The 24,504-nt window shown below is 39.9% G+C and overlaps 1 protein-coding gene across 4 annotated transcripts in view; it reads left to right on the top strand.

Annotated features, from left to right (window-relative positions):
* The window catches only part of FGD6 (FYVE, RhoGEF and PH domain containing 6), a 118,691-nt gene that overhangs the window by 83,242 nt on the left and 10,945 nt on the right, over positions 1-24,504 (top strand). For 3 of the 4 annotated variants that reach the window (XM_047739611.1, XM_047739610.1, XM_047739609.1), the window contains exons 9-18: positions 6,373-6,423; positions 7,803-7,861; positions 7,945-8,016; positions 8,949-9,017; positions 9,537-9,620; positions 10,613-10,692; positions 17,782-17,884; positions 18,400-18,546; positions 19,574-19,676; positions 21,354-21,481. In XM_047739611.1, coding sequence (XP_047595567.1) covers positions 6,373-6,423; positions 7,803-7,861; positions 7,945-8,016; positions 8,949-9,017; positions 9,537-9,620; positions 10,613-10,692; positions 17,782-17,884; positions 18,400-18,546; positions 19,574-19,676; positions 21,354-21,481 — 896 coding nt within the window. Of the gene's footprint in view, positions 1-6,372; positions 6,424-7,802; positions 7,862-7,944; positions 8,017-8,948; positions 9,018-9,536; positions 9,621-10,612; positions 10,693-10,969; positions 11,379-17,781; positions 17,885-18,399; positions 18,547-19,573; positions 19,677-21,353; positions 21,482-24,504 lie in introns of those variants that run through there. The other variant, XM_047739612.1, reaches the window with a different exon arrangement.

Genomic DNA, 24,504 nt, shown 5'->3' with positions numbered 1-24,504 from the left:
TCAAAACTAAATATAAATAGGCAGAGCACAGAGGATTTTTAGGGCAGAGAAAATACTCTGTTTGATACCATCATGATGGTATGTATCATTTTATCTTTGTCCAGACCTCTAGAATGTACTACCCAACTGTGGACTCTGGGTGATAATGAAATGTCAGTACAGGGTCTTCAGCTGTAGTAAATGTACCATTCTGGTGGAGGATGTTGATAATGGGAGAGTCTGTGCATGTGGGAGGGGCAGGAAGTGTGTGGAAAATCTCTGTTCCTTCCCCCAGTTTTATTTTGAATATGAAACTGCTCTTAAAATAAAAAGCCTTAATTAAAGTAAAAACTAAATATAAAGCAGTAAACTCTAGTAAAAACAGGAAAAAAACAGAATGTGTTCTTTATTAAAATTCTAAGGATAGAGAAAGGAGGAGACATGATTTTCTAAGCCCAGAAAAATAAAGAAATTATAAAGGAAAATATTAATACTTTTTCCACTATTCTAAATAATAAAAACATTATAAAGGCTTAAAATACAATCAAAATTAAAAGATAAACATGCATCAGAAAATATATTAGTAGCAAAAATAAAAAAATTGCTTTTTCACTAAGAATTTTAAAACTCCCATAGATATATGGACTAAACATAGGAACAAACAATTTCCTCAGAAAATGCATAATAAATACACAGTGTCATCCTCTGAATCATAAATCTCAATTAAAACAAGGTTTCAGGGGCGCCTGGGTGGCTCAGTGGATTAAGCCACTGCCTTCGGCTCAGGTCATGATCTCGGGGTTCTGGGATCGAGCCCCGCATGGGGCTCTCTGCTCAGCAGGGAGCCTGCTTCCCCCTGACTCTCTGCCTACTTGTGATCTCTCTCTCTCTGTCAAATAAATAAATAAAATCTTTAAAAAATAATAATAATAAATAAAACAAGGTTTCAGTTCCCCCTGCTACATCAGCAGTAAAAAAAACTACAATACACATAACTGGATCATTTTGGTGAAATTGATATTCTCATTTATTTATAATGATATTTTAAATTGGTATATCCCTTTAGGGAAGGTTTCTCATGATAAATATTTACCAGTATTTTTAAAAAATATTTAAAGATTTTATTTATTTATTTGACAGAGGGAGCACAAGTAGGCAAAGGGGCAGGCAGAGGCAGAGAGAGAAGCAGACTCCCCACCGAGCAGGAAACCTGATGTGGGGCTCCATCCCAGGACGCTGGGATCATGATCTGAGCCAAAGGCAGATGCCTAACCCCTAAGCCACCCAGGCACCCTTGCTTATCAGTATTTAAAAAAAAAAAAAAACTTTATTCTCACTGATCAGGAAATAGTCTGAACTCTGGAAAAAGACAAATATATTAAGATTCTGATCAGTTTACTTAAAATTAAAATGATTACACAGTTTATTATTCAAGCCCAGTAACTTTCAAGAGTGCAGTAGGTATACAGCAGTATCATTATGGGCAAATTAGGATATATGGCCCATCTTATTTATAATAGCCAAAACAAGATAACTTTAAAATGACCTAAAAATCTAATAGGGTACCTAAGTAGGGAGTAATATATCCCTGTCATGGGATAATATTTAGCTATTCCTGTGGGGGGAGGAAATATGTGGGCTAGAATACTTTAAGTGGGCTATAAAATCCTTCATGTTATTAATATTAAGTAATATTAATATTACTTAAGGAAATACTTTTAAATCATAATAGTTATTTTTTCAAGATTTTATTTATTTACTTGACAGAGAGAGAGAGATCACAAGTAGGCAGAGAGGCAGGCAGAGACAGAGGGGGGAAGGAGGCTCCCCGCTGAGCAGAGAGCCCGATGCCATGCGGGGCTCTATCCCAAGACCCTGAGATCACGACCTGAGCTGAAGGCAGAGGCTTAACCCACTGAGCCACCCAGGCGCCCCCATGATAGTTATTTTAGAGAGATGTACATAGTTTGAGTTTTCTCCATTATTTAGTTTTCCAAATTTCCTATAATACATTTTAAATTTAAAAAAAAAAATGCTTCATAGGGATGCCTGGCTGGCTCAGTCAGTTAAGCATCTGCCTTCAGCTTCAGTCATGATTGCAGGGTCCTGGGATCAAGTCCCGTGTTGGGCTCCCTGCAAGGTGGGGAGCCTGCTCCTCCCTCTGCCTCCTGTTCTCCCTGCTTGTGCTCTCTCTTTCTGACAAATAAGCAAATAAAATCTTTAAAAAAATATATGCTTCATAATGCATTAGAATGTTAATCATTACAGTTTTCCAGTCTGGTCCGCCTTCTTTTTTTTTTTTTAAGATTTTATTTATTTATTTGACAGAGATCACAAGTAGGCAGAGAGGCAAAAGAGAGAGGAAGGGAGGCAGGCTTCCCTGATGAGCAGAGAGCCCGATGCGGGGCTCAATCCCAGGACCCTGGAACCATGACCCCAGCCGAAGGCAAAGGCTTTAACTCACTGAGCCACCCAGGCGCCCCCGCCTTACTTTCTTTTATGTATGAGGATATTGACACACAGAAATGCTACAGGGCATGGCCAAAGTCCCGTGCCTTGGCTAAAGGTAGCTGGACGGTTAAGAATCTGTGCTCTCACTCCCAGTGAGGGCTCTTGACCACTTCCTCAGGCTGCTTTGAAGATGGCAGCAGTGTGTCTTACAATGTGACACCTGGCCTTTATTTTTGTTTATGTTTAACATAATCTGTACTTTGTTTCAGAAGTCAGGCTTGTTCTTAGTTGCTTCTTTGAAAATTTGAATCTTTGGCAAAGGAGCTTATTGACTAGACTTACTTTTCTCTGGATCCCATAATTCTGGATGTGTCACTGATCTCATTACATATTGAAGAAGGAAAGAAGAGATGTGGGGAATACAAAGCAAGACACATCCTCAAATTAAAAACTCTGGACTTTGGAACGTTACTGTCCAGTATGCTCATTTCCTCTGTGCCCTGCCACCAACCGTTTCTCAGCACGCCGTCCAGGAATCTGGCAGACTGTTGTTGAATTAATGTCCCAGAATCCCACAGATGACTCATTTTTAGGAAAGGTTAATGTAGTTCTGAATAGTTTTCTGCTTTAAGTTGATTATTTTTTGATTAGGTAAGCAGGGTAATAAGACTTACTAGGATCCTACATATATATATACATACATGGAACCTCTCACAAGATATAGTATTTGCTATGTCCTTATTCTTTCACTCTGGGCCTCATCTATGACAACAAAGTTAACTTGCATATCTCTTGAGGCACATGCTGTGTTTTGCTTAATTTTGTGCTTCTAATGGTGATAATGGGGTTAATTAACTTTTATTAATCAATGATGCCACCTGGTGGCCAGAAAGTACATTTTATGGTGCCCATGCTCGCTGCAGGCAACTTTTTTTTCTTTAATATAAATAACCTTAACAGCATTTGAAGCATTTTTTATTAGTGAAGTTTTTAAAAATGCCTAGTTTGGTTTGGCAGAAGCAGGAAAGTCATGGATTACTGTTAAGTCTAACATGGCACATCGAAATGACTACTGTGTTGTCACTGTTTCTTGGGAAACTCATCCAGGATACTAGGTTCTAAATGGTACAAAGTAAGAATTCCCTATGACTCACACAAGCGTGTCTGTCTAGTCTCTGTTCCTGGGTTTCACCTGGGTTATAGCAGTCACTGGGGTAGCTGGTGGTTTCAGTGCTGCTCCCATCTGACTCAGAGGCCGATTAGTCACATTCTTCTCATTCTGCAGTTAAGGCACTGAGTGATTCTGAACCGAGGGGGTCTTGTCTTCCTGGAAAAGGTGGAAGTTCTCAAAACGATATCCTGCAACAAGGTGCCCTGCAAATAGGGCACCTCCTTGGTTAAAAGCATAATTCTGCAACATGTTAGTGGTGGGTTTTCCACTCAGCCAATTTTGTATTTCCACTCTGTTCCTGAAAGTTCAGGATGGCAGGCAGCAGCTGGACTTGAGTTCAGGGAACGAAAATGAAACTTGGGCTTATCAGGCTCAGCCCCATGATTCTGAGGTCAGTATTTCCTAATACGGACATCTTCCACAGAGCTCTCTTGGTTTAGAGAAATGTGTCCGTTTGCTTGGGTATACTTCTCTATTAAAGAACAAAAGTCAAAGACAAAGTAGGAACTTGACATGAATCTGATACTTAGGTAAATTTGCTTTCCTTTCCACAGTCTTCACCTGACCAGAAGCTTTAAGGAACATCACTTTTGATCAAGGAGACAGCCTAGATATGAAGAACATGTAAGAAGAGTAGGTTTTTCTCCTTAGCCCTATCACTCACATAGAAAAGTTAAATATTTGGACTCACCAAACATGGCTTATAAATGGATTGCATTCCGAGTGGGGTCAGAGTGAGATTAAGTTAATTTTTCATCTCCAGATGAAGCAAAGTCATCTAAGTGTAAAGAGGGCATTTTGTTAATTTTTGTGGTTTTCTTATCCATGTGATTGGTAGCATACTGTCCAACTTGTGCATTCAGATTGCTTTAAGAACTGAATTGCTAGTGATGGTCTCTGGCAAGATGGAACTTATTCCATGGTACACAGAAACTCCATGTCCTCATACACAGTGTCTCTCCAGGGCTTGTTGCCAGTGGTGGATATTTACAGTGTGCATGTCTAGACTCATACAGGTTCTTGTATCACTGTCTCAAAGATGTACAGAGTTTCAACAGTGGGTGTGTGTGTGTGTGTGTGTGTGTGTGTGTGTCATCTATTGAGTTTAAATAGCTGACACTAACACCCAAGTTTTCCTTTGTGTCTTTGAGCATGACTTCATCAATCCATGCATGAAATTACACCTGTTCTGTAATACTGCTGAATGGAGATTGATTCTGATAAAAATGCAGTCTCTTGCTGTGCCTTTCCTCTTTTTATTTTCTCAACTCCCACTGGCATTAGGATTGCTTTCAGCCTTTATTGCCTTTGACCTAAACACAATCCTGGTCTAAGAAAATTATTTATATTTTTATCCATTAAGCATTTCTTGTCCCATGTATGCAAAGGCCCTCACTAAGTGCTAAGAATCAAATATGGGTCCTGCCCACAAGGAGCTTTGAGTCTCATGAGAAAATGATAGAAAATATAAAGTAACTACTGTGTAATCTATTTTTCAAAGGGAGAGAATATTTCTTTCAAATGGAAAGTTTGATAAGAGGGGAGGAATTTGAGATGAACCTTGAAATACAGGAGTAGAATTTTTATATGCAGAGACAGAGAAAAGGATTCAGTAGAAGGGAACATTAGAGACAAAGACAAGAAGTATGGAGCCAGAGACCACATGGGAAGCATCTAAGGCATTATGCAGAATCAGACTTTGGTCAGAACAAAGCACCTGTGTTAGATAGTAGAGAGAAAAAATCAGAAAAGTGAGTAGGGATCATGTAGTTGGGGGGGCGGAATTTAAATTCTAGGTAACAGATTCTGTTTGGGGGGTTTTTGTGTGTGTGGTTTTGTTTTTTGGGATTTTTTTTTTTTTCAGAATTTGTTTTGAGAGGCAATGGGAAGCCATCCAACATTTCTCAACAGAGAATGAAATACGTTGAGATTCCATGGCATTCCCTCAGTATTAAAGACTTATGAAATATAACCCAGTGCGTTAATTTTTTTCTCTATTACAAGAATGACTGTATACCATGTAGCTTACTTAAAGACCTTCTTCATCTAGACCAGAGTTTCTCAACTGCAGCCCTATTGACATTCTGGGTCAGATAATTCTTTGTTGTAGGCTGTCCTGTGCGTTTGTAGGTTATTTAGCAACATCCCTGGCCTGTAGCCACTAGATGCCAGCAGCATCCCCTTTTCCCCAGTTGTGACAATCAGAATGTCTCCAGACATTTCCAGATGTCCCCTGGTGGGCAAATTCACCCCCATTTGAGAACCACTGCTCTAGACTTATGTATTGTATTCCTCTGCAATTCTCTGATTGTTAGACTCCTAGACTGACAAATCCCTTAGGCACTCGATCTACTGATGCGTAAAATTTTGTACTGGACATACTTCCGATTTGAAATTAAGGCATTTCCTCTGTGTTGGACTAAAAGCACTGAACTGGGCATCAGGAGACCTGGATCTCTAGTCCTGAATCTCTAGTCTCTAGCTCTTGTCACAAAGAGGTTGTGGCTCTGCTGAGACCCTATGCTCAGTAACCCGATTCCTCTTGAAAATGACCACTGTGACCCCTGCAGTTCTTTCTACCTCTGAGCCTGTGTCCTGATTTCAAATGCATGTCAGGGCTTTATTCTTTCCCATTTGTAGAAAGTTAGCATACATTAAACTAACATATATTAATCAACAAGATTGATTGAAGTATTGAGTAAGAAAGATGAAATGATTTTTTTCCTTAGTGCTTGATTTTACTAAATATCATATTCCTTTCCCTCTTACAGATTATTTGAAAAATCTTCTAGAGGACTCTGGAGATTACAGAGACACTCAAGGTAAATAACTTTCATGTATTAATTTGTTGCAGAAATTCTTTTATTACAGTTGGCTGGAGGACCCAGCATTGTCTGGAGTGAGGAGGGTTTCTTCTATGCTCAGTCACTCTGTGCCGGTGGTAAATTCACCTTCTCTAGATGTCTGTTGCTTTGAAAAGCAGGGATTGAACCAGTTGATCTGCAAGGTCATTTCAGGCTTAAAAATCATGAGTCTGCCAAGTGGTCAAACTACACAAATCAGGGATACAGTCTAAAATAGCATATTCTGGGACTGTTTAATGCTGGACAATTGCCTTACCACCTTCTACCCCTTAGCACTTAAAGCAGCACTTAAAGGAAAACTTCATTATAATACAAGGGATTCACTGACATTCACAGGTTAATCCACTGTGTATGTGTGTGTCTTTCTCTTACATATACATACACGCATATACACAGATTAATTCTGTTCAAGATAGCTGTGTTTCTTTCTATTTATCTCCAAAGTACCTCTTTCAAATGCTATAGGTATATCCCCGGCTCTAATTTGAAGTCCATGTCCAGCCCATTAATTTTTTGAATTTTGGTCACACTTCTTGTGCATACTTTTTATTTTCAGATTACAAAACAGAACAGGTGTTTTACCCATTTTATAAAGATTCTTATTTGCTCTCTTAATCATTTTATTTTTACTTCTCTAACATCTTCTATTTGCAAGTGTTTCACCTTTCTATTTTTCTTTTTTTTTTTTTTTTTTTAGAGACAGCATGAGTGGGGGGAGGAGCAGAGGGAGAGGGACAAGCAGACCCTGTGCTGAGAACAGAGCCCAAGTCGGGGCTCAATCCCATGAGCCCGAGATCGTAACTGACCCAAAACCAAGAGTCAGTTCACAAAGTAATGCATGTCATCTCCTCAGGCCTAGTAGGCTTCTTTGTGGCATTTCTCCCCTCTTGGGATTAAACTAAGAGAAGGAAGGTAAGCAGTGATCCTCTAAATCATCAGTTTTCATAGATCTGGTTTCCTATCCCAGGGTACTTCTCTCCCAAGGCAGTTCGTATTGGAATGGTCCTTAACTTCCAGGTGAAGTCCTCTCCTTATCCTTGTAAACTTCAACAGGATAATCAAAGCTCAGCACAAAGCAAGCCTGACATTCATACTGTTGATACATAACGTCTATAACATCTCCTTTAGAGTCTTTCTCAGACTCATTTTTTTTCCGTGAGTCCTGTTTTTCCTTGCTGTTGTCCTCATCAGACCTCATTGTCCGTATTTCTACCTACTCAGAATTAACCTTGCTCCTCCCGTGGCACTTCTCACTGTTACAAATTCACCATCTTGCCATCTGGAATTGCTTAATGTTGTAGCCCACTGGACTAATCTGATGTTTCTACACATTTTAGATGCCCTTGCTGTTGTTATAGAAGTCGCCAACCACGCCAATGACACCATGAAGCAAGGAGTAAGTATCTTGATTTCAGTGGCTGGCAGACTGTTGAACCTGGGGGCCCAGGCCTTCATGTGCTACACATTCTCTTTCTGTAGGACAACTTTCAGAAGCTTATGCAGATTCAGTACAGCCTAAATGGACACCATGAAATAGTGCAGCCTGGACGGGTAAGTGTTTTAGACTGCCTTTTGCAAATGTAATGTGATGCACTTAGACACCTTTTGTAGCTATTTTGCATTTCAGTTATGAAAATAGGTTATTGTTGTTACTCTCCATTGTCTTGATCTGGATCAACTAGGTTCACTCTATCCATTCAAAACATTCATGACTTAAGTCACTGTGACAAAAAGTACAATTCAATTAGGAGAATGGCAAGGGACCCCACAGAGTATCTGATTAAATAAAATCATTTTATTGTATAATACTAACTGACCTCACACAGCTTTAAAGACAACTTCAGTTAAGATCTTGAGTGTAAGGGGCACCTGGGTGGCTCAGTCATTGGGCTCCTGCCTTCGGCTCAGGTCATGATCCCAGGGTCCTGGATCGAGCCCCACATCGGGCTCCTGCTTGACGGGAAGCCTGCTTCTCCGTCTCCCACTCCCATTGCTTGTGTTCCCTCTCTCACTGTGTCTCTCTGCCAAATAAATAAATTTAAAAAAATAAAAAATTAAAAAAAAAAAAAAAGATCTTGAGTGTAAGAGGGGATTTCGAGGGGAGGTAGAAAACTGTATTTTGGTGCTCCTCATAGAGCACAAAAGTGGCCTAGGGAATGAGTTCAGCAAAATTACAAAATGCAATTGTCAGAACATTGGCTATACCTCAGGATCAAGGACATGCTCAGTCAGTTACATTTCAGACCACATAGTACCCCTGGGACTGGATTTATGAATACTGGATTTATGAAACTCTGCCGGCTTGTCCAACTCCTTCAAAGGTTTAAGAAGAAACCATGACTGTAAAAAGTCACATGGAAATTATGTCCACCCAGCCCTACCTCCAAAAAAAATTCTGGGGAAAGAAAGTTGAAAAACAAATTATATGCATATTGTAGTTGTGTTATGGTGGGACTAAATGGGTATTTGTTTGGATGAATCAGGTTTTTCTCAAAGAGGGAACTCTGATGAAGCTGTCTCGGAAAGTCATGCAGCCCCGAGTGTTTTTCCTGGTAAGTGACTGTGTGTGTTTCTGAGCCAGAAGAGGGGATAATTGCCTAATGGAAGGAGACATTTGTATATGACAGATGAGCTTAACACATTCGGAGAGATTTAGTGGGATCTGTGGCTGACTGTCTTGCTTACTTGCATTTCAAGTAACGGAAACAAAGTCTTTTATGATGTAGAACCAGAAAATTATTTCCTTTTTGAATTCAATTTATGTCACTTCTCACATAGAAAAGTTGATTCAATCATTTATTTAGTCAGATTGTAATACTTTAGTGGGATTTAGAATTCAGAAAACATATCTGTTACAGAACTTGGAAGGAAAGTACATGTTCTAGAAATTGCCTTTTTAATCTAATAAAGCATTCTGGGTGGTCATAGTTTATATAAGCAGACATAAGTGTTTTTATTCAGAGAACTTTTAATAAGAAAGGAATATTTTTCTTTTATTTCGGTGTCTTATCAGTGTCTTGGTAGCTGACATTTTTGCTTTACTTCATTCTATGAAATATTTCTACTTTCAGTTTAACGATGCCCTGCTGTATACAACACCAGTGCAGTCTGGGATGTATAAACTGAACAATATGCTCTCATTGGCTGGAATGAAGGTCTGTGCGTCTGTTAGAAGATGTTTCTTTTCTTAACCCAAATATATTTAGAGACAAAGCCCAAAGATAACCATCTTTCTTACATACTTGAGTTTTCTCTTTCCCTGTGTTACTGTTTATGTGTTTATTTATTCATTCATTAATCATTTGTTCATTCATACGTTCATTTATTCATGAGGTGTTTATTGAGAACTATAAACAAAATATGGTAAGACATTTGGTAAAAAATACAAAGATGAGTTGAATCATGATTGTTTTTGTCTCTGCTCCCCCCGTACCCCCCCAGAAGCTCAGCAACTAGAGTAGGGAAGATAATAAACCACACATAAATACCTATAAAATAGACAGTAATAAATATCACTGTGAAGGTGCAATTAATGTTTTGGGGAGTCCTGGGGCACCTGGGTGGCTCAGTCGGTTAAGCATCCGACTCTTAGTTTCAGCTCAGGTCATGCATGGTCTCAGGGTGGTGACATTGAGCCCAGAATCAGTCTCCACGCTCAGTGTGGAGTCTGCTTGAGATTCTCTCTCCCTCTCTGCCCTTACCACCCCTCCTCAAATAAAGAAATAAATAAGATCTTTTTAGAAAGAAAAATTGGGGGGAGCTCAGAAAATAAGGAGTGTGCAGCTTTCAGTAGGACCTGGTGGAGGAATCGGTAGCAGCTAGGAAACAGGGAGAATTGAGAAAGTCTTTGGAGGAAGAGCCACAAGCCTTAAAGAATAGGTCACATTTGGCCACACTGAGATGCAGGGAAGGCGCCTTGTTCCAGGTAGAGGGAGAGAGCAACGGGCTGAAGGTGGGAAAGTTGGGCATGTATATATATATATATAGACATTTAACTCTAGCACACAGAGCAGATGAAGGAGTGTCATGGTAGATACAGTTGAGTCTGAAGGTTGGTGGTGGCTGACAGCAGCCAGGGCATTGAGCAGCTTCAGGGATGAGATTTGCAATAGGCTGAATTTGCTCAAACTGTTTTGCTTTCTTTAAGGTCAGAAAACCCACCCAAGAAGCATATCAGAATGAGCTAAAGATTGAAAGTGTAGAACGCTCTTTTATCCTCTCAGCCAGGTAAATTTCTAAAATCTGTATGTGTGAACATTTGCTAGGAATACAGGGTCATACATCTCCGGCACTTCCTACATTTGGGTAAACTGCTAGACCTACTTTTTTTTTTCTCCTTCTTTTCAGTCCCCAAACCGTGGAGTTTATTCTTGTTTACCATGTAGGTAAAATGTCTAATTGCTGATCCAATAATGTGTTTGAAGCGCAGAAATAAAAATATTCCTGTGAAGAGAATAATAATGCTGAAAAGTGCCTTGCTGATCTTTTCTTTTTTTTTTTTTAGTGAATACTTCAAACCTTTTACAATGGCACCTAATGTTTTTAAAGACACCTAGTGCTTTATAATTCACTAGGAAGTTTTCACGTAACATTGAAAGGTCATAACAAACTTACGAGGTAGGTGTCCTCTCATTAAAAATGAGGAAGACTAAGTTAGAGAAAAAGTACATTTCTGTCTTCATGGTACACAGCTGGCAAAATCAGGATACAAAAAGAAACTTTTTACTTTTAAATCTGTTGTTATTTAAGACACCACGTTGCCTCAAAATGGAACCTGCAGTGACTTATGTGTAAATCAAAATATATTACCGTTATATAAAGGAAGTGCCAAGGAAACCAGAAGCTGTATGGCTCATACATGTACATTACCGAGTTACTGGCCACATGGCCAAAGTGAATGTTTGGCAGTACTTGGCTGGAGAGACACCAGCAGCCACAGCATGTTCCACTGCTGGATCGGGATAGCAAGTCTGGGCAGCTCTCAAATCTAACCTTTAATATAAAAATAGTAGCAAACACTTACGTAACATTTACTTTGTGCCAGGCACTATCCAAAGCACTTTCTATGTGTTCATTCATTAAATTTTCATAAAAACCTAATAAGGTGAGTTTACTGATTTTATACCCATTTAATGGGTAAAAAAAGCCACCCAGCTATTAAGTGTCAGGGCCAGGATTTGAACCCAGGCAGCCTGCTTCCAGCTGTGTCCATACCAGTAAAATCAACTAGAATTTTTAGTAGCAGCTGGAGTCCCAACCGGACCCATTTATTACCTGGGATCAGGCCCAATGCTGAACTTATAATTCATTTTCTCTTTTAATTTCCATGATAACTAGGAGAGTAGGTGTTGTCTTGATCTTCCAGATGAGAAAAAAATGCAGGCTCAGGGAAGTTAAATAACACTTCCAAGATTATACAACTAATAGAAAATGGAGCTCAAATTTTTTTTTTTTAAAGATTTTATTTATTTATTTGATGGACAGAGATCGCAAGTAGGCAGAGAGACAGGCAGAGAGAGGGGAGAAGCAGGCTCCCTGCCGAGCAGAGAGCCCGATGTGGGGGCTCGATCCCAGGACTCCGGGATCATGACCTAAGCCGAAGGCAGAGGCTTTAACCCACTGAGCCACCCAGGTGCCCCTGGAGCTCAGATTTTAACAGCGGTATATCTGATGGTGAAAGTGATGCTTTCAACCATTATAATATTGCCTATGTCCATGGATGTCAAGGACTCAGATCTAAGTGTCTGGCTTCCCATAATCAGGACAAGAGCAGCCCGCTGGGTCGCTGTCACTCTTCTGAAATGGAATAGCCACTGCTGCCTAACACCAGATCTTGGGAAGAGAAGACAAATAGGGTTTGTTCGAGGTTTGTCAAAAGCCATCTACCTGCCAAAGCAAGCAGTGTCTGGGGGGTACTGAAGCATCCTACAGATTAATATTTGGAGAGTGTGGTAAACTCTTGGTCACCTGGAACTGAGACCCTTTTTTTTTTAAGTTTGAACAAAAGTACAAGGAGCATCAAGTCTATGTGCATCAGGCTCCTGGCAGATACTTAAGCTTGATTCTTAATATCAAGAAAGTAATTTTTGGGTGCCTGGGTGGCTCAGTTGGTTAGGCTTTGCGATCCCAGGGTCCTGGGATCGAGCTCCACATCGGGCTCCCTGCTCAGAGGGGGGCCTGCTTCTCCCTCTCTTGCTCTTCCTGCTTGTTCTCTCTCTCTCTCTGTCCAATAAATAAATAAAATCTAAAAAAATTTTAGAAAATAAAAAAAAAGGAAAGAAAGGAAGTGATTTTCAAATATCCAGAGGGAAAGTATCTATATTTCCTATAGAAATAGTCAGGTTTTCAGTTGCACTTAAATATCCTAGTAAAAATATGCTTTGATAAAAACAAAATTCCATTTTATTAACAATTAAATAATTGAGGAAATGATGGTAAATCCTTCTTTCTTTGGTTGCCATCCAGGTAAATATGTGGATGTCCAGATCAGCCTCTTAGACCTTAGTAAAGTCATTGGAATTTTATATGTGATGGGAAGCTATCTGAGGGTCTTAAGCTAAAAATTGGTATGATCTTAGGTATATTTTTAGAAGAGGACACGGGTTTCTTTATAGAAGATAGACCATCAGAGATTAGAGTCGAAGTTGGGAGACCAGGTAGGAGGCTAGATGATTCTCTCTTGGACTAGAATGGTGAGAAATGGTTGGAATCAGGGAGAGTTAATAGGATTATTGATGGATTGAACTTGGGTTATGCAGGAAAAACAAGAAAACTGGAAAGTTCTCGATAAAGGGAGGGGAAGCTGACACCTATTGAGTACCTCTAGTGTACCATGCTCTTCTTCTGAGCGCCCCCCCCGCCCCCGCCACAGGGAACGGGTACGGTATAACATGTAGGAAGGAGAGGAGAAGGCCTTCTGTGATCTGGGTCCTGTATGCCTCACCAGTCTGATCTCTGTCCATTCTCCCCGTCCGCACCCCCACCAGAGCATGGCATATTCCGCCAGCATGGATCTGCTTGTTCTTCATGCACGCCAGCCTACCTCACTTCCTTCTGCCTTTTGCATAGGCAGCTGCCTGTGCCTGGAATTCATCCCTTCGTTCAGTAATATGGAGCGTCTACTGTAGACCAGGCATCGTGCCACGCATAAGGATAATGTGGAGAATTAAAAGGGCCCTTCCTTCCCTGACCTTGCATTCTGTTAGGGAAGACATACGCTTAGCAAAATGTCAACACAATCAACTATTATTGTGATTAAGTAGTACACGGGAAAAGTACCAGGTGCTATGAGGCTGTAGAATGAGGAACCTTGAACTAACTTTGGTGGAGAAGGGGCAGTCAGGGATAGCTTCCTGAAAGACCTGCTGTGTCAGTTGAGTTATAAAAGATAAGCAGGAGTTGTATACCAAGGCAAAGAGGAAAGAGAGAGGCTGCTGGTCATTGGGAATAATGTGTACAAAGTCCCGGAGGTGGAGAGGGCATAGCAAATTCAAAGAACTGAAAGACCAGAATGGCATGAACATAGAGAATAAAAGGGAAAGCCAAGGTAAGCCTGGAGGGACAGGGGAAAGCTGAGGCAGAACTTGTGGATTTTGGGCTTGAGCCAAAGAGCCACAGGAAACCACTGAAAGGCTTGTACAAGGGAATGACGTGATTTGATTGGCCTTTTTAAAAGTTGGTTGCTGGGGCGCCTGGGTGGCTCAGTGGGTTAAGCCTCTGCCTTCAGCTCAGGTCATGATCTCAGCATTCTGGGATTGAGCCCCGCATCAGGCTCTCTGCTCAGTGGGGAGCCTGCTTCCTTCTCTCTCTCTGCCTGCCTCTCTGCCTACTTGTGATCTGTCAAATAAATAAAATCTTAAAAAAAAAAAAAAATTTAAAAGTTGGTTGCTAGGTGAAAAATGGTTTGGGAGGGGAAGTAAAGGAGATGATTAATCGGACATGGGGTTGAGACCCAGAGGCATTAAAAGCAAGTCTCTGACTGGTACACTGTGCCAGGTAGTGCCGGGCCATTCCCTGTGATAGGAAATGCCAGGAGAGGAGCAGCATTGGGGGAAGAATCAGGAATTTAGTTTCAGATGTGCATATCAAATATGAGGTGCCTATCAATCATGGAGCCATCAGGGCGCCTGGCCAGGCTCAGTCGGTTGAGCATCCAGCTCTTGATTTCAGCTCAGGTCTTGATCTCAGGGTCTGAGTTCAAGCCCCAAGTTGGGCTCCAGGCTGGGCATGAAGCCAACTTTAAAAAAAAAAAAAAAAGAAAAAGAAAAAATGGAGCCATCAGTGAGACAGTGCCTGTAAGGATCTTGAGGTCTGCAGGGAGCCCTGATATGGCATATATTTGGGAGTCATCAGCTTAGAGAAGATAACCAAAGCTGGGAGGCCAAACGCAGGTGCACAGAGACACTACAAGGTTCTCTGTCGAACTCCTCAGTTCTTCCAATCCTAACATACTCATTCCCTCTGCAGAGCTTTCCTTGCTGCCTAAATAACATAATTTACTACTTCTTTGTTTCTCATCTACCTTACCTTTATTGTATCATGCAGTAGTTACTTGCTTTTGTGTCTCACCTCGATTAGAGATGAGCCCTTACAAGTGGTGTGTTTTGTATGTGCGATTCATGGCTTAGTATCTTGCCCTCAGAAGTCTCTCACTAAATGTAACTCAGATGAATTGAAATGAAGTGGTGTGGCCTTTAGACCTCAGAATAGCGTTCCACAGTTATACAAGGAGTAAATAGTGTGGCTACATCTAACATGCCAGCAATCCCTGCTACTGGAGGTCTTTTGGAATGCATCCCAATCAATGGGAGAATGGGGCTTATATAATACAAATTTGCTTTCTGGCTAATGAACACATTCCATAAAGAAAAGAATACTGGTTTAACTGTATTTTAAGTGGGTTTAACTGAAGAAGGTGCTGATTCTTCTGCTAACTGTGCTACAAAAGAAGACTTAGCATGTCTCCACTCAATACTGCAGGCAAATGTGTGTGGTCTGTGAGAAATGTGTTATCAAGAGCTGGTAAACATTGTTTTGGCAGATCCCCACACAAGAGAGAGCCAGGAATGATTAAATGAAAGAACAGCATATGTGACATGATTTGCACAGTCAAATCACATTCCACATGCTCCCAAGGCTCCAGAAAAATCAGACGGCAATTCTCAAATTAACCATCTGCCTCTCTCTTTCTTTTAACTCTTCCACCAAAAAGTAGAGGAAGGGGAGAGAGAGGGAGGGACAGTATTATTTTATGAATGTTTACTTGGAAGCTTAAGCCTATATTCTCATAGCATAGTTCAGAGAATGGAGATGAATGACACAGTGGTGAAGGGTTCAATCTTTAGCCACACTTGTGCCTGATACAAGGTCATGTAGCCTGTTGTTTATTTTTATTTTATTTTATTTATTTATTTGTTAGAGAGAGAGCGAGCACAGGCAGACAGAATGGCAGGCAGAGGCAGAGGGAGAAGCAGGCTCCCTGATGAGCAAGGAGCCCGATGTGAGACTCGATCCCAGGACACTGGGATCATGACCTGAGCCAAAGGCAACTGCCCAACCAACTGAGCCACCCAGGCGTCCCTAGCCTGTTGTTTAAAACAAATTGTCCAACATTTCAAATCCTCAGCTTCCTTATCTGTAAATGGTGCTGGTTGGTGATAGTGATGGTATTAGGGAAAGAGGGTATAAGATCCAATATGTATTCTGTGGGGTAGCTCTGAGGATGAGATGTGATGACATTTGCTCTTGATTTCAATTTGCCACGCATTTAGCACAGTTGGCTGACGTGTAGTAATGGTTGAATAAATGGCAGCTAGTTGGGACAGTAATGGTAGAGTCGTAGAGGAAATTGAGGCAGGTTTTATTTGGCTTAGAAAAATAAGAGCTGTTCTATTCTCTTTTATTCTTGGTATGTAATGAAAATTTGAGAAACATACTAGTTTTAAAATTGTATTTGTAAAGTGGATTTCTACTTTTTAATATCCATGTGAGTGCATATTCTGATTGGCACTTAAGCCATTTAGCAGGAAGGTAAATTTCTGACTATAATTATTGTGGGGAAGGCAGGTGGTTTTTTAGTATCTCCTGATCTGCTCTGCATTCATCAAAATACAAGAAAATGTGCCTGTTCGTACCATTAAGTACGAATTCCATTAGGCATAATGGAATTTTTAATTATAAAAACATTTAAAAGTTCAAGTATTCTTAAAATTAGAGTGAAAAATACAATGAAACTGTATATTCAATCACCCAGACTCAAATCTTAACCAAGATTCTGCTACAAATATTTTTTTCTCAATTATTTCAAAACAAATCGCAGATAACAGGTCATTTTACTCCTACATACTTTCCTATGCCTTTCTAAAACAAATAGACATTTCCTTACAAAATCACATTCCCATTATTATGTTAGGTTTTATTTTATTATGAGAGATTATTAAATTCTGTCTACATGCACACAGACACACACACACTACCTAAAATGTGCCTCTCATTCTTGAGTATTCAAAACTAAATGTGCTGATACCAACAATGATTTGGAGTCACCAGAGTTTTTTGGGAGGATGTGTGGTTGTAATAAAGCAGAACCAGAATACTTTATCTGAGCAGGCTTTCTCCCTATTTGGCCCATTTCTGTCTAGATTTGAATCCCATAGTTCCTGATGGCCTGAGGGTAGCAGGATGGGAGGAATAAGTTGGGGAACCCTATAACAACAATTACAGGCTCTTTCCCTTGTTAACTACTCCCTAAACATCTGTTTGTGATGCCAAATATAGGTCTCCTTTACTCCAGTGCCCTTTCTAGAAAATTTTAGTAACATTTAATAATACTGATATAATAATACTAATAATACTATAAATAATTAGTATTCCATGTTTAAATTTGGATTTGAAACTTGATTCCTTGGAATATTTTTAAATTCTACTATGATATCTCGGAAACATCTTGGTTATGTAAATAGCCGTAGTTATTCATTATATGACTAGCTCCTTTTTTTTTTTAAGATTTTGTTTATTTTTTTGACTATGACTAGCTCTTAAACTAAGCTAAAAAAACTTCCAAATTTAAAAGACTTCGCAAGTATAAAGCAGTACTTTGGGGGAAGAAAAAAAGCATTGTATTTGCTAAAATGCCATGTGTTCTTTAATGCCTGCTCTGATTATTTGTGACCGCAAACCTCAGAGCTCCTGCCGGTGACTAGCATTGTTGGGGAGGGTGGTAGAGTCTGTTGCCATGGCAGGAGGAAAAGAAGAAAGAAAAAGGCAAACAATAAAAGCTGACATCTGGTTGACGGAACCTTCTTTTGCCCTCAACAGTTCTGCGACAGAAAGGGATGAATGGCTAGAAGCAATTTCCAGGTCAATAGAAGAGTATGCCAAAAAAAGAATCACATTCTGCCCTAGTAGGAGTCTTGATGAGGTACTGTCTTTTCCTTCTTGGTTTTTGTTTTTTTGTTTTGTTTGTTTGTTTCTTCAGTGCATTTCAAACAGTTTTTTACCCTAAAGAAACTTTTCCCAGGGGTTTAGAAAGGCAACATGTGTTTCAAAGAAAGATGTATGTGTGGGTATAATTTCAGAGCTAACTATCTTGTTAATGTCTAACAGCAAGTCTGATAACATATAGCGCATTCATATTTTTTCTGGTTGTAAAACTTCATTGTAAAAAATGGGGGAAATACAATATAATTTAAGGAAGAAAGTAACCAGCTGTCATTGGCACTACTACAGGCATCTTTTTAAAGTTAATTTTGCAGCAAAGGATTATTAGGATATAGCTAATCTTAATATCCTGAGAACTTGACAACTATAATACCCCACCACATCCTTAATGACACCATCAGCATTGTGAGCTGCCATTGCGCACCCCTACCCCAAATAGCTTGATTCTATAGTACTCTGTGTGCATGGAGGTAATGAAAAGTCATTCTTCCACAGGCTGACTCAGAAAATAAAGAGGAAGTTAGTCCTCTTGGATCAAAAGCTCCCATCTGGATCCCTGATACTAGAGCCACAATGTGTATGATCTGCACAAGTGAATTTACTCTGACCTGGAGACGACACCACTGCAGGGCCTGTGGGAAGGTGGGAGAAATTGACATCCATCTCCCTTGTGATTTTTTTTTTTTAAGATTTTATTTATTTATTTGACAGACAGGGATCACAAAGTAGGCAGAGAGGCAGGCAGAGAGAGAGGAAGGGAAGCACATTCCTCGCTGAGCAGAGAGCCTGATGTAGGGCTCGATCCCAGGACCCTGGGATCATGACCTGAGCCAAAGGCAGAGGCTTTAACCCACTGAGCCACCCAGGCACTCCTCCCTTGTGATTTTTAATAGCTCCAGGCTGTACATAGTGAAGAAGCTTATTTCCTCCTATAAATCATGGTGGGGAGAAGAAAAGATACTGAATCATGGATGATATTTTCTCTAAATACTTAGGCATAGGGCAATCTCTTTAGGGAACTTACCCTTACTTACCAAGATTACTGTAGAATGTCAATAATTGTTTTCATTAAAAAAAATTGACTACGCGACTCCCACATTGACTAATAATTATTTAAACTACCTTTATCTAGATACTAAGTATTTAATAGAGGTACTTTGAGTGTTGAAATGATCACCAGTGACGCATCTAGGTCTTCATGACCTCGTCAGTCAAATGAGCATCATAACAATGATGTCAAAGAATTGCTGTGAAGAGTAAACGGAGTCTATTTAGAAGCATTTAGTAGAGGGCCAGACGCTTGGTAGAGGCACAGCAGCCGTGGTCGTGGTTACCTAGCGATGGTGATGGGCAGTGTCCATGACGATAAGTACAGATAACAGAGGGCTTCATGCACATCCTGCACAGTTCTAAACACTTTGCACACGTTAATGCTCTTAGTATTTTATTTTATGGAGTTAACACTCAGTCCTAGTGTGTGGCCTCTTCATCTTCCGTTGTAGTGTTGTGTGTGAGTTCACCACAGGCCTGAACTCCACAGAGGTGTTAGTGAGAGTGACTGAGAAAAGGTTTTGAAAGCCCTCTAGGTAGACAGCTTTATCTACTGTGGCCTACTCATTGGTTTGATGTGGAGGTTACTCCAAATAAAATAATTCCAATGTGTTTTCAGATTGTATGCCAAGCCTGTTCATCAAATAAATATGGTTTAGATTACCTGAAAAATCAACCAGCAAGAGTATGTGAACATTGTTTCCAAGAACTGCAGAAACTAGGTAATATATAAGTAAAGATCTAACAAATTCCTTTATTCCCAGATGCTTCCAAACGACCTTCTGAAAGAATCATCTTAGGTGCATTAGCGATGTGATTGGTGATAGTCATCTCAAAATGTTAAGAATTTTGCTTTTGTAATTTAATTAAGCTTTCTTAATGCATAGGATACTAATTGTAGAAATATAATTACACAATGAAATGCTTTAAAACAGTTACAAGGGAACTTTAACTTTCAAGTAATTTTGAAGTTTATAGTTTCCCAACTGTGTGCTTGTTACAAATCATGTTTATCTATCTCTGTGGACATAGACTGACTGGGTGGCCCTTTGTTAACCTATTTCTAATCACTTGGACTGATTTGGTGGTATATCTAAATGTCCAGCTTTTCACCAAGTACAAAATGATAAGTCCTATCTGCCTGCTCATTATTTGCAGGTATCCATCCCCACAGTTAAGATGAATGCAGCTAGCAAGACCGCTTAGGTCTATATTTTGGGAAGAGTTTTCGTTCAGTTCCTGAACCTATATATAGGATCTGAATTTCAAAAAGGTTGTCCTTCATTTCCACAAAGAATAGCTTTCCATCACCAAATGAAAATGTCTCAATGAATAAAGCTAGATGGCATGCTATTTCAGAATCCATATATTTATAGAGTAATAATAACCGTTACATACATCGTCCCAGAAGACACATTTATCTAATCCTTCATTGGCCTTTTTGTTCCTCCCTTTGTTCTCTGGGTGTACCGTATAGGCTGTGAACATTCAACATTCATTTTAAAAATCCTCTTCCCTAATCACCCACACCCAATTTTAGTCAATAAATCTTGACTGATTTATCCTCAAAGACCTTCTTCTTAATTTTTTCATCTCAGCCCTATTTTTTTATCTGGACTATACTCATAGTTTCCCAACAGGTTTTCTCTGCAAATCCTTCCTCCTTTCTACTGCCAGATTTTTTTTTCTTCTAAATTCAGCCGGCTCCTGTCATTTCCCAGCCTAAAAGACCTTGGTTTCCCACGGCTTAAACAACAGTCCACATTCCTTAGAACCAGTCTTTTTTCCTTCAGCCTTATTATTCTCCAAATAGATGATCTAATTTCATACCTCTGCTTTTGCTTGTGCTGACCTCTCTTCATGGAGTGTCCATCCTCTTCTTTTTGACTTGGCAAATTCCTGTTATACCTTAATGGCCAACTCAGATATCTTACTATTTCCCCAGCTTTCCTGAATCTCTGCACTCAAAATTAGTGGTTTCCTATCTTGTCTTATGGCCCCTTTTCTAATACTTTGTTTATTATAATATTTTTATTCCATCATATATCTAGGTACTAGATGATGCTATTAGTGTTTTGTTTTTTTTTTAAGTCAGGAGGGAAATTTATATAATATATTTAAAATTGATAGTACATTAACATGTTTCATTATTCTGAAGGCACAAAGGGGTCATCCTTTCTCATGGTTTACAATTGAAAAAGCATAAAATCATAGAGAGTGGAAACTCTTTCTCCCACTCAACTTTCAGCCATCCATCTTTTTTCCCAGGGGTCTCAGTGTCATCAGTTTCTCAAGTGTCCTTCCATAGATGTTTTATGCAATAGTGTTTATTGATCTGAATTAAATTGAATTGCAAAATGCTTACCACTGGCTACATAAGTGCACCTGATTTGTTTTAGATCACCAGCATTCTCCTAAGATTGGATCTCCCGGAAATCACAAATCTCCTTCAAGTGCCTTATCATCAGTCTTACATAGTATTCCATCAGGGAGGAAACAGAAAAAGATCCCAGCTGCTCTCAAAGAAGTAAGTGTTTCCATTAAACTTGCAACCTGATATAAGCTAAATTATTCATATGCATATAATACACTGTTTTTCTTCCATAAAGGAAGATGTCATTTCCCACTACTATTAAGACATGCATTTTAATAGTAGTACTAGATGTGGCTGTTGGCTCACTCTCTTGCTTGGTCTCCCATATGACCTGAGTCATTCAGAAAATGGCAGTTGAAAGGTTTGGAGAACATTTTATAGTAACGGTAGCAAGTAAAGATAATGTAGACATGTGTGAATTTTTTTTTTTTAAGATTTTTATTTATTTGTCAAAGAGAGGGAAAGAGAGAGAGCACATGCAGGAGGAGTGGCAGGCAGAGGGAGAAGCAGGCTCCCCATTGAGGAAGGAGCCCAGTGTAGCACTCAATCCCAGGACCCTGGGATCATGACATGAGTCAAAGCCACTTAACTAACCAACTGAGCCACCCAGGTATCTCTACACATTTGGATTTTTAAAATTACTTTGAGAAGACCCCATGCCAGAGGGAAGAAGTCTAGAATATTTTAGGTACTTTATTAGCATTTACTAATCTACACCATTTGCTTTTTTTAAGTATTGGTTGGCTATAGACAGCTGCACTGATAGTAAATTGTCTTTCATTTCAACTTAAAAGAAAAATGTAAAAAGTTAGGATAGTCTGCACAGTTAAAACTGCCAGTGGCGTGATCCACAGGCATCACCAGTACCCTAGTCCATCTCCTTGGATTCAAGGGTTCAGTCAGCCAGCGTCGGTTAACACACAGCACTGCCTATCTGGGCCACCTCTGTTTTTTTGTTTTGTTTTAATTTTTTTTTTAAGATTTTATTTATTTATTTGACACAGAGAGAGAGCTCAAGCACAAGTAGGAGGAGCAGCAGGCAGAGGGAGAAGCAGGCTCCCCGCTGAGCAATGAGCCAGATATGGGGCTTAATGCCAGGACCCTGGGATCATAACCTGAGCCAAAGTACCGCTTAACCGACTAAGCCACCCAGGCACTCCTGGGCCATCTCCTTTTTTTTTTTTTTTTTTTTTTTTTTTTTTAGTTTATTAATTAGTTCTACCAGTTTTGAGGCCAGCAGAGTAGAGTTTTAAATTTTGTTCTCTTACTTGGTTACTCTAGAAGAGTTCTACAGTGGAAAATGGAAGCAAACAACTCTAAAAAGATCATGTTCTTTATGTAAAATTGAGTGTATTCCATCATGGCCATTAAAACACTAGGAAATGATCCATATAGCCAGTCTCATGAAATAGTAATAAGAGGACATAAAGTTCTAATTGCCAAGTTTCTTAAACTGGTTGAGCCAATTTAGTACTCTGAACTGTCTCTTCTGTCACTCAGTTCCTGAATCTAAATTGACTTTCAGAACTTTAAGGTGCTTAACCAATGGAAATAGTTTTCGGTTTTCTATAATTGTTCACCTGTCCATGCTAATGTCACAGTTTATAAATATAATTCTTAAATTTGCTCTTCTTGTCAGTCTAAGCTCCACAGTGCTAGTTACAAAACTATTTCTAGTCTAGACTAGACCCAGCCTGACTCCAGTCACATTTTGTACATCTTTCCACCCAACCACACAAACTGACCTTCCACTGTCAAATCCCTACTTCCTGACTGCAGCAGCCGTTTCTTCCTTTGCTCCACTGGCTCTCAAGGTGTTCTCCAAAGCAGCACATCAGCATCACCTGAGAACTTACTAGAAATGGAAATTCCTAGGCCCCACCCAAAGTCTACAGAATCAGGAACTTCAGCAAGCATTCTCTGTGATTTGGATGTATACTAAATTTTGAGAACCACTGCTTTCTCCTTTGCAACCAAACTGAGAAAAATAATTTAACCAGTTAAGTACTATAAAAGTAAAAGTTTCCTACTTGGGAAGCTGTGATTTTTGTCTTTTTATTTGTAATTGAGGTGAAATTCACGTAACTTATAATTAACTATTTAAAGGATATAATTCAGGGGTGCCTTGCCAGGTCAGTGGGTAGAGCATGTGACTTTCGATCTCAGGGTCCTAAGTTTGAGCCCCACACTTGGTGTAGAATTTTCTTTTAAAAATATATAGGGGCTCCAGAATAGCTCAGAGGTTAAGCATCTGTCTTCAGCTCAGGTCATGATCCCAGCATCCTGGAATTGAGCCCCATATCGGGCTTCCTGCTTAGCAGAGAGTCTGCTTCTCCTTCTGCAGCTCCTCTGTGCTTGTGTTCCCTCTCTTGCTATCTCTATCATAGATAAATAAAATCGTAAAAAAATAAATAAATACACACACACACACACACACACACACACACACACGAGGGTACCTGGATGGCTCACTTGGTTAAGCGTCTACCTCTGGTCATGATCTCAGGGTCCTGGGATCAAGCCCAGCATTGGGGCTTCCTCCTCAATGGGGAGTCTGCTTTTCCCTCTCCCTTTGTCCCTCCCCACAACTTGTGCACACACTCTCTCCCTCTCAAATAAATAAATAAAATCTTTTTTTTTTTTATTAAAGATTTTTATTTATTTATTTGACAGAGAGAAATCACAAGTAGGCAGAGAGGCAGGCAGAGAGAGAGGAGGAAGCAGGCTCCCCGCTGAGCAGAAAGCCCAATGCGGGGCCCGAACCCAGGACCCGGGATCATGACCTGAGCCGAAGGCAGCGGCTCAACCCACTGAGCCACCCAGGCGCCCCCCTTTTTTTTTTTTTTTTTAAAAGATTTTATTTATTTATTTGTCAGAGAGAGAGAGGGAGAGAGAGTGAGCACAGGCAGACAGAGTGGCAGGCAGAGGCAGAGGGAGAAGCAGGCTCCCTGCTGAGCAAGGAGCCTGATGTGGGACTCGATCCCAGGAGGCTGGGATCATGACCTGAGCCGAAGGCAGCTGCTTAACCAACTGAGCCACCCAGGCGTCCCAATAAATAAAATCTTTTAAAAAAATAAAAGGAATCATATAATACACGACCTTTTGTGTCTATTTTCATTTCTCACAGTGTTTTAGAGGTTCACCTAAGTTATAGCACGAGTCAGTACTTTGTTTCT

This window comes from Lutra lutra, chromosome 8 (genome assembly GCF_902655055.1).
Source record: "Lutra lutra chromosome 8, mLutLut1.2, whole genome shotgun sequence".
In the NCBI taxonomy this organism is placed as follows: domain Eukaryota; kingdom Metazoa; phylum Chordata; class Mammalia; order Carnivora; family Mustelidae; genus Lutra; species Lutra lutra.
The sequence above is the reverse complement of the archived record's forward strand: the minus strand, read 5'-3'. Positions and strand labels throughout refer to the sequence as shown.